The sequence below is a fragment of the Camellia sinensis genome, chromosome 10 (assembly GCF_055761805.1).
Source record: "Camellia sinensis isolate YWXY chromosome 10, ASM5576180v1, whole genome shotgun sequence".
Taxonomy (NCBI): domain Eukaryota; kingdom Viridiplantae; phylum Streptophyta; class Magnoliopsida; order Ericales; family Theaceae; genus Camellia; species Camellia sinensis.
In genome coordinates this window covers 143,442,587-143,452,824 of record NC_138970.1, presented here as the reverse complement: position 1 = coordinate 143,452,824, position 10,238 = coordinate 143,442,587, and the positions used below count along the sequence as shown (strand labels likewise).

The following is a 10,238-nucleotide window of genomic DNA, read 5'->3' as shown; positions in this document are numbered from 1 at the left end:
TTAATTGGTTATTATGTCTTCAACATGTGTCACTTTCTTGGCCTTTTCTAGGGCCATATTACCAGGCTATAAAACCACCAAATGATCCAATTTTTTTTCACCTACAAAATAAACGTTTAGCATGTTTAGGGTAGTTTATCTCTCTTTGACTAATATGAACGACAAAATACATACAAGCCACGTGGTGAAGATTCATTTGATTCTATGTTCTCAATATCACTTGCAAATTTACATACATTGATTAATATATATATATATATATATATATATGAAATTAAGATGCTTCATCTATGTTCATTTCTAACTTAAATGTTTGTTAATTATCAGTCTTGATGTATATGTCTATATGCATTAAAAATTTGTGCTCATTGTGCTCTTTGGCCTTTGATTATGTTAAATTGTAATAGAATGGCTCCTGGGAAAAAGATGCGCCATTTCCCACCACCAAAGAGGGCATTAATTGAACCATACTCATCGCAGACCGATACACCTACACCTACTCCTGAAGGTGTTGCACCAGATGGATCTCAGACTATTGTACCATCTCCGTCTGAACAAGCTGCATTGTCAGGATCTGAGACTGTTGCACCATCTCCGTCTGAAAGTAATGCACCAGCTGCATCTGAGAGTTGTGAAACGTCTCCGTTTGAAACGAATCCACCATCTCCTCAAAGTCAACCGAGTGGCGCAGGTAATTAAATATGTTTGAGATCTGTCTTCAATTTATATATATTGTTAATATTTTGTAATTTTTAAATACATTAATAATATTATCAATTACCAGGTGCATCTTTATCAAAACGTGTGCGGGGACCAACAGTTGGAAAAGCAACAGCAAAAAGAATTGCCAACAATAATGGAAACAAGCTGTACATTCCAATCACGGAGACATTCAATGCATTCGAAGGTGTGCTAGCGACCCCGGGATCGAATGAGATCGGCCTTCAGATTAGGAGGATGTGCCCCATTCAAGGCGTTAACAGTTGGACTGTTGCTGAGCCAGCGACAAAAGCTGCTGTTGTACAAGCTGTCCGGGTATGATTAAATTGCTTTCATAGTCTGTGTGGATGATGGAAACAGTGCTTTTATAATGTGAATGTAGGAGCTCATTTGTTTTCTTTGTTTACTTTGTTGGTTTTCGAAGCTTGAAAGCAGTGAAGAGATGAAAAGCTCATTTGTTTCAACTTGTGTCTATAAATAAGCAGCCCATTCCATCTTAGATTTTTTGGGGAGGGGGTGTCTATAAATAAGCAGCCCATTCCAACTTATTCATGAATCATGTTGGTACATGAAATTGTTTAAGGTCCCGTGGTTTCCTTTATTTTTTTGTTTGTTGATATAGCTTTTTTAAAGTTACTTACCATAAACTTCTCTTCATTATTTTATCATTCCAATGGAAGTTAAGAGCAATGCAACCTACATAAAGTACAGGACATATTATTCTTGACCACATACGTAGGACAACCATTTAGCCTTTTTAGTGAGTGCCTTGTTAACCAACAGGACAATCACAGGCTCTGTGAAATTGGATTCTGCATACATGTCTGATAAACATATCATTACAGAAAATGCCGATTCAAGTAAAATTATTTTGATACCCACAACCACATGTCTATGTTTAAATCGTTATTTTTCTACGAACATAGTATACTGGTATTCCATTTAAACGATGGCAATGTATGAAGATGCGCATTATAAATGTTTGTTAGGTTGCTGCTAAATCCAGTTTAGGTGGACTATATGGATGGTAGATGTTAAGCTTCCGTAGTCAATTTCTTAAATTGGCTTCTAATGGAAATCATCCAATTATTGGAGTAAGAGAAGTTGTAGTCAATCGCAATTTGTTTTGTAGTTCACAAAATTCATAAATTGTTAGGATAAAGCTTGTGTTCTATTGTCAATGTTACTTGGTTTCTTTAGTAATGATCTCCTATTCGTGTTGCAACTTTCTGAGTCACTGTTTTTTCAATCAAGTTGTGGAGGGCCAAATCTCCTTTATATAATTCTTGAATCTGAGTCATTCCTGTTATTAGTGGAGTGTAATTTTGATGTCTGTTTTTGGGCTATGCCCATGTAAAAGAAAAAGTAATAAGCCTGGTCTTGGCTAAGAGTGATGAAAATAACAAGTGTACTTTATTTATTTGTCTCCCTTCCATGATGCAAGTGTTGTCTGCTCCCAGCTGTGTTGCTATGGGTTCAAGTCATGTGAATTAGCCTAGTCACAAAAAAGTTGGGGGTACGACTTGCCAACTAAGTACCTCTTCTGCACTGGGTATGATGACCTTCGATCATTGATGCAGTTAATACAAATTAGTCTTCATTGTATACAAATTAGTCTTCATTGCCCCCAATACATGTACCAACATGATTCATGAATAAGTTGGTCAGCAAATTCTTTCTTCACAGATTGAACTATGAAAGTGGTGGATCATATATCATGGAAAGATTATAGGGAGTCTTGGTCATAGCTCCCTCATTTAAACTAGTATAATGACACCATTTTAAGGCTTTCGCACTGTTAACATATTTGCAGCTTTCACATTACATAAGTTAAGTTACTTATTGTGTTTGTATTGATTGTAGGATAAATTTGAGATTGGGGATAATTACGAGGAGAATTCACTATCCCAAAAAGTTGTGGAAAAGAAGTGTTATGTGTTATATAAAGATTGGAAGTGCAGAATGAAGAAGAAATGGGAGAAGCTTGTGGATGCGGGAATTGATCCCTATGCTCATCCATACAAAGGAGTACAATCCGATGATTGGAAGTATTTGATTGACCAAGTATGGTTGGATCCTAAAAACAAGGTATGTTATGATTTAGTTATTACTTAGTACTCTTTATCATTGTTTAACTATATATGTAACAAACCCTTATAATCTGGATTATGTAGCGTCGCTACGATGCCGGCAAACTAAATAGGAGCAAGCTACCCTACAATCATAGTAGTGGGTCACGATCTTTTCCGGCGGCGATGAGCATTGTGGTGAGATGTGTGTCATTGATTTTATTAACTTTATCCACACATATTTAATATGTTAGTGTTGATATCGGTGTTTGGCATATCACAGGTGAAGGAAAACGGTGGCTTGTTGCCAGATATTTGCAATTTCTACAAGGACACTCATCAGAACAAGAAGACAAAAGAATGGATTGATCCTATATGCTGTGATTTACATGTAACTATTCCAATCATTTGGACACTTATAGTAACTACTGTGTTTGATTTATATTAACAATAGTTATATGTCACAATTACAGGAGCAAATGACAATGGTGCGGGATGAGTCTATTGAGTCTGGAACACCGATGACACAAGAGGATATATCAAGAGTGGTGCTAGGGAAGAAGAAGGGATACTTGAGAGGTTTTGGGGTCGGACCAAAGCCCTCGTCTTGTGATGTTGGGTCGAATGTGGCATCACAAGCACGTGAGGAGCACTTGAAAAGGCTTACATCCGAGTTGGAGATACTGCATGCGGAGCAGCAGAGTGACCGTGAGGAGCAGAAAAAAAAGGAAGAGGAGCAACAAATAAAAGAGGCAGAGAATGCAAGACAACGTGAGGAGATGCAGTTGCAGATTTTTGGACTTCAGAGCACGTTGACGCAAGTTTTGGAAAAGCTCAATCCATCAAAGTCCCCACCATAGCTACTTATGGTAATGGGTAAGTGTGTTAACCAAATTGCATTATATTTATGTTCAAAGTCAAGGCAAATAAACGTGTTATGAGAATATTAGAGAACAAATTGTGAGGCAAAAAGGGGAAAACAACCCATTCGGGGCCAAACATTGGAAACAGCACCGAAACAAATTGGTGGTAGTTTGATGGGGAGAGAGAAGATTGTGAGTGTTTGGATCTAAGCCAAGTGAGATGAGCTTTTTCTTGATGCATGAGTTCCAAAAGTTCTTGACTTCATTATCAGTTCTACCAGGGAGGTGTTTGGCTATCTGAGCCCATCTGTTGCCTAGAATTCTATGAACATCAATGATGATTCTCTCTTCTTGTTCAGTAAAAGAACCCCTCTTGAGATCTGGCCTCAAGTAATTTATCCACCTTAGTCTGCAACTCTTTTCGCACCTTTGCAAGCCTGCAATATCTCAACAATAAAATTAGAACAAATATTGGGTATAATGGTATTATTACATGACAATATTAAAAGTATCACCAACCAATGATGAATCTTATATTGCGGTAGTGCAGAGTTAGATTAGTGGGTGACAAATGATGTCTACTTAATCTTATTTCTGATATTTTGATTGTCCGTAACTTGTGTCACCGTTAAACTCAATATTTGTTCCAAAATCCAGTCATTGATTTCTAGAAATGACAATACTAAGTATAAAATAGATCTTGAGCAAGTCCTATAGTGCAGTGAAATAACACCAGACTCCTAGGGATCAGCCAAGCTCAGCACCTGTATTCGATTTCCTTCTTCTATCCCTCTCTTGAAATGAGACAAGAAATAACAAGTAGAATTCATACCTGCTAGTTTAGGAACAGAACTCCAACAGCCATGGCCATGGCTACTGATGTGTGTGATGAGCTTCTCATCTTCTTCAGGAGACCACAGCCCTCTCTTGACTTTCTGTTTGCTGCAACAATGATGGCCCATCTCAGCCCTTCACTACCCAACTTATTAGCACAACTCATTGTCTATATATATATATATATAATTATTGTGCCCTTGTGGGGTGCTTTTATTTCCTTCTCCTAATAATCATAAAAAAATATCAATCTTTTTCTACATACAGAAGTTTCTGTAAACTTCAGCTTTGTTATAACTTCTAAATGTGATGTAGATAAAGTGTGCTTCATTTTATATTAATATATTTATGAACATAGTTTTTACATGAGAGAGAGAGAGAGAGAGAGAGAGAGAGAGAGAGAAATGTGATGGAAAATTAACTTGGGATGTACTCATGAGAGGAGAGAGGACCACAGGGGTCTCATTGAGTGTTTTGGCAGTTTCCAAACCTTTTGTCCTCCTCTCAACCATTGCTCTCAACTTGGTTAACACTCTTCTTTAATCAAAGAAGAGATAATATTCCCATCACACACACAATTTGTTGACATAGTATGTACAGATACTACCCTTCAATAAGCAACATCCTGAAAACCAATCAATTGCAACTTAGAAAATGTCCACAAGACCCATCAGCAGCTTAGCTTCAAACCCTTCACAACCCTTGACTCCCAAAAACACTTTGTCTTACCTGAATGCAAAATAAGTAGCATAAAAAATATGAGTTGAAGGTAAGTGTTTTAATTTTTTGTTTGGTGTTGGTAATATGCTTCTGATGATATGGGTTTGTTGTTTTGCTGGAACTTGTGTTGATAATCACAACCTCGTATCTTCCACTCCGCTCTCACACTTACCCTTCTCCAAATAAAAGTTCAACCAAAGCATATAGACTATTCAGAAGTAGAAAGACTATTTTAACTTAGTTTCCATTGTTGAAGCATTGGTCAATATTGGCATATTGTGGAACAATAGTTATAATTGATATATACATATGAATGATGTTTAATTTACAAAATGGTATTGATTGTCATTTAATTTGTTAATGTTTCCTTTACTTTCCATGTAGAAAAAATATTTTTTGTCCAATTTTACAATAAAGTTATGTGCAAATATTTTTAACCAAAAGTTACCTGACATTATTTCTCATTTTCTTTGGTACAGATGGATGATCTCGTGCACAAAGCTAAATTGTACAGGACTAATTGGCACTATAAGCATTTTTGGAAGGAATATATATTTTTGAATAGATGTGTATGGAAAATATTTGGGAGGAGTAGTAGTTATATTTTTTGGATGAATGTGTATGAAAAATATTTAGATAGACTACTAGTGTGTATATTTTTTGATAGCTGAGCGTGGATAACAATTTAAAACATAATAACAACTAATTGTTATGTTTTAAATTGTTATGCTAGATGGATGTGACTTGGATAATTATATAGATTACAAGTGAATTTTTAATTGGAGGAATATGTATCTTTGAAATTACTTGTGGATGAAAGTTTATAATAGTTGATAACTTTCATTAAACGAGTTTAGGCTTGGATGATTTATATTTTGTCGATTGTTCATGATTCAGTTGATTTGAATGAAGCTTGCAAATTACATATTATATTGAATGGATTGGATGAATTATTATGAATTACATGTTTATTTTGTTGGATGTTGGCGACCAAATGTTGATCTTGTTTTTTTTTGTTTTGGCGACCAATTGATTAGCTGGGAAAGATAACTAATACTTTTGCCGACAAAATAATTAGTCGTTAAAATCATTAATTTTGGCGACTAAAAAGGAATTTGTCGCTAATAGGTCAATTGCCGACTAAAGTTTTAGTTGCGCAAACATTCTTTTTCGCGACTAACATATTTGGTGGTGAAATGTGACAATTGCCGACCAAACTTTTTTGGTCGTGGAATGTGCCATTTGCTGACCAAACTTGTTAGTCGTGGAATGTGACAATTGGCAACCAAATTTTTTGGTTGTGGAAATGGGCCTCAGTTGCCGACCAAACTATTTGGTCGTTAAATGTGCGAATTGGCGACTAACATATTTGGTCAGGAAAATATGACTTTTCGCGACTAAAATCTTTTAGCTACTAAATGGATTAGTTGCAGTAATTATATATTTAGTGAGCAAAAATTTAGTCGGCAAATATGACTTTTCGCAACTAAAATGTTTTAGCTACTAAATGGATTAGTCGGAGTAATTATATATTTAGCGACCAAAAATTTAGTCGGCAAATATGACTTTTCGTGACTAAAATGTTTTAGCTACTAAATGGATTAGTCGCAGTAATTATATATTTAGCGACCAAAAATTTAGTCGACAAATATGACTTTTCGCGACTAAAATGTTTTAGCTACTAAATGGATTAGTCGCAGTAATTATATATTTAGCGACCAAAAATTTAGTCAGCAAATATGACTTTTTCGCTAATTACTTTCCGCGACCCTCAATTGGTGACCAAAGTGGCGACCAAAAAAATTAGTCGCGGATGACTTTTGCCGACTAAAAATGGATTTTTGCCGACTAATTTTTAGTCAGCAAAAGTGTTAATTCTTGTAGTGATATAAAACCTTCTTCATGGCATTACGTTTCCGTCTCTCATAGGCACAGGTTTCTTTACAAAACTGTCTGACTCTCTCTCTCTCTCCAAAACTTTCTCTCTCTAAACTCAAACCTCATTCCATCTCTCCACAATCAAACGATTCCCAAAAACCATCTCTCTCATACAACTCCTGTAACCTTTGAAAAAAAAGGCCTCCCCTCTCTCTCTCTCTCTCTCTCTCTATGTATATAGAAATACAAACACAAATATGATTCACGTGTGGTGTGTTCAAAAAAAAAAAACATCAATTTGATGGTTAGAAACACAGAACCACATGTTATCCATCAATTCCCCAACAATGCGAGAAAGAGAATCGCTGGTTTTAGCTCGGATCTAATCCTCTAAGTGTATCAAGGCGGCTCCAGCGAGAAAACCGGTGGTTACGCCTCCATCAATGCTATGAGAGAGCCACTTCTGCTCAAGCTTTGAGAAAATCTCCAGCATCACTTAATTAGGTGAATTTTGAAACAGGACTCTCTGTGAAAAAGCAACAGGTCACGCTTTTTTGCTGAGAAGCATTAATGGAGTACGAACGCTTGAATCTTAGTCTCTCTCTCTCTCTCTCTAAAACAGTCACACACCACGTCTGGATGCGATTTCTCTCTCTCCAAGTTAGCGTGACAGTGTGTAAGGAAAGAATGGAGAGTTAAAAAGGCAGGGAGGAGAGTGGGGAGCTCTCCAGAAACGTTGGTAGAAGCCTGATGTCGATCCATCCATGGCGACGGCGATGATGAGCGGTGGCAGTGGTGATGAGCAGCAGCGGTGGAGATGACTGGAGGAAATGGCATTGTGCGGTGGCGATAACTGGAGAAGGTGATGAGCAACACCACAGCTGGGTCGTGAGAGAGTCGTCAGAAAGAGATGTATCACCGTCGGAGAGAGATGTACCGGTGTTGCGGTGGGAAGTGAGAGAGAGAGAGAGAGACGGAGGGTGGGTGTTTTGAAAATTGAAAATTGAGAGTGAGACTGAAAGACAAAGAGATGAGAGTTTATAAAGAGTTTGATGAACGTGAGTGTTTTGAAATTTGAAAATTATGAGTGAGACTGAAAGGAAAAAAAAAAATGGATGAGGATGGGTGGTTGCAAAATTGAGCGTGAAAAATTTTGAAATCAGCATGGGTGGCTGTTAGACTTTCTGAAATTTTGAAATTTTGAAATCAGGATAGGTGGCTGCAAAAAGAGGAGATGAGGATGGGTGTGTTTTGAAATTTAAAATATGGAAAGATGAGGTGCGACAGATGAGGATGGATGGTGGCAAAGTTTACGGCTCTTGGGCGGGAAGTTCAGGTAAAGTGAGAGAGAAGGTTCTCATCTCAGCTGTTCATCTAAATACAGAAATGAATCATGACCAATAAAATGTCCTAGTATGACAATTGCCTCTAGGATAAATTCAAAAACCCTCTTCCCTTATTATATAGATGGTTGGCACACATGATGCGTATGTATACTACAAGAATTAACACTTTTGACAACAAAAAAATTGGTCGCTAAAAGCGAATTTTTGGTCGGCAAAAGTTATCCGCGACCAATTTTTTTCGTCACTACTTTGGCCCCAATTGAGGGTCGGCAAAAGTAATTCGCGACCAAAATTGTGGTTGGTCAGCAAAAGTTGGATTTGCCGACTAAATTTTTGGTCACTAAATATTTAATTACCGCGACTAATTTATTTTGTCGCCAAAACACTTTGGTCGCAAAAAGTGATATTTTCCCGACCAAGTTTCTTAGTCGCCAATTGTCACATTTCGCAACCAAAAAGTTTGGTCGCCAATTATTACATTTCGCGACCAAATTTTTTGGTCGCCAATTATCACATTTCGAGACCAAAAAAATTGGTCGCCATTTATTACTTTTCGCAACCAAAACTTTTTTGTCGACAAAAGTGAGTTTCCACGACCAAGAGCTGTTTTGGTTGGCAATAGATGTATTTTTTGCGACCAAAACTCTTGGTCGGCAATTGTCATTTTTTTGCAAAAAAAAAAAAATATTTATTTGTCCCGATACATCTCTGCCAAGACTGAAAGTTTGAATCTTAATCTAACCAACTTAATCACATACAACTGAAATCAGATAGAGGAACTTAAAGATCAAGCTGTTTTAATCATCATCTGATGGAGATGCAAGAATTTTGGTGAAATAACTGTGCCACATCCTTTACTTCAGCTTTTACACAAGCATTTGTGTGCAGTTTTTCAAACAGGTAATTTAGCAATTTTTATTTTTAAAAGATTAAACTATCCCAATTATACTCAACAAAGATACAGGTTTGCATTTAACATATTTCTGATATAACACAATCAAATGCATCATCCAAACATCTAAGCGACCAGTGAACAACTCGTTCTTACCTATGTATTATGCATTTTGTTGCACTTGTCGGTGTATTTGCATAATCCAGTCCACATAGCAATTCATACCACCAACTTGGTCCTCAACTAGGTTTGTAAGGAGAAAGAAACCTTCTCTTGGTTGTTCACTGTGTCTTACATGGTGACACAGCTGATAATATGCAGGATCTTCCTCCCTTAATTTCTTCAGTATCCTCATCAGCTTTCTTGGCATTTCAGTATCACGCTCACACAGATTAACTTGATTTTCAAGATTTAACCCAAAAAAAATAAGGAAGAATGAATACAGCATCAGGGGAGGTCAGTTACAGTATATAAGAAAAGAAGCAGGAAAAAAAAAAGGCCTTCTAAGTATCGCTAGATGTACTTCACAAATTTAAAAGAGTCCATGTAGCATACAAAGCAACTACAGTCTATGTGGCATAAATAACCTGCTCTAGTTGCATTTGCCAGTTCCTTGGGAAGTTTTCTAATGACCTTTACATCATTAGCCAAGGAACTAATAAAATGATCTTGATCGAATACATCAGAAAAACTGCTGCAGTTTGAACATGTAATATTAACAATAGCATCGAGCAAGCAGATTTTAGACACAAATGCAAAATATAAATCTGAAAAATGGTGCCTAGTGTCCTGCCAAAATGACTGCTTATCAAGTTTTGGAATTACAAGAGTAGCATTTATAATTCAGGCAACAGCAACCATGTCACATAGCTGCAAGTTGAGAAAAATGCGGTTCTTCAGCTTCATGTAATAGACG

At 36.7% G+C, this 10,238-nt stretch overlaps 2 protein-coding genes across 2 annotated transcripts; both read left to right on the top strand.

Moving 5' to 3' along the window:
- Window positions 1-408: 408 nt before the first annotated feature.
- On the top strand, window positions 409-3,035 carry LOC114258188 (uncharacterized). The gene is made up of 4 exons (XM_082890468.1): window positions 409-691; window positions 785-1,035; window positions 2,584-2,808; window positions 2,895-3,035. Exons 1-4 carry the CDS (start codon window positions 409-411, stop codon window positions 3,033-3,035), a joined length of 900 nt encoding a protein of 299 aa, XP_082746594.1.
- LOC145801741 (uncharacterized) lies at window positions 3,011-5,947 on the top strand. The gene is made up of 3 exons (XM_082893451.1): window positions 3,011-3,180; window positions 3,263-3,665; window positions 5,686-5,947. Exons 1-2 carry the CDS (start codon window positions 3,037-3,039, stop codon window positions 3,647-3,649), a joined length of 531 nt encoding a protein of 176 aa, XP_082749577.1. The 5' UTR covers window positions 3,011-3,036; the 3' UTR covers window positions 3,650-3,665; window positions 5,686-5,947.
- Window positions 5,948-10,238: the final 4,291 nt, after the last annotated feature.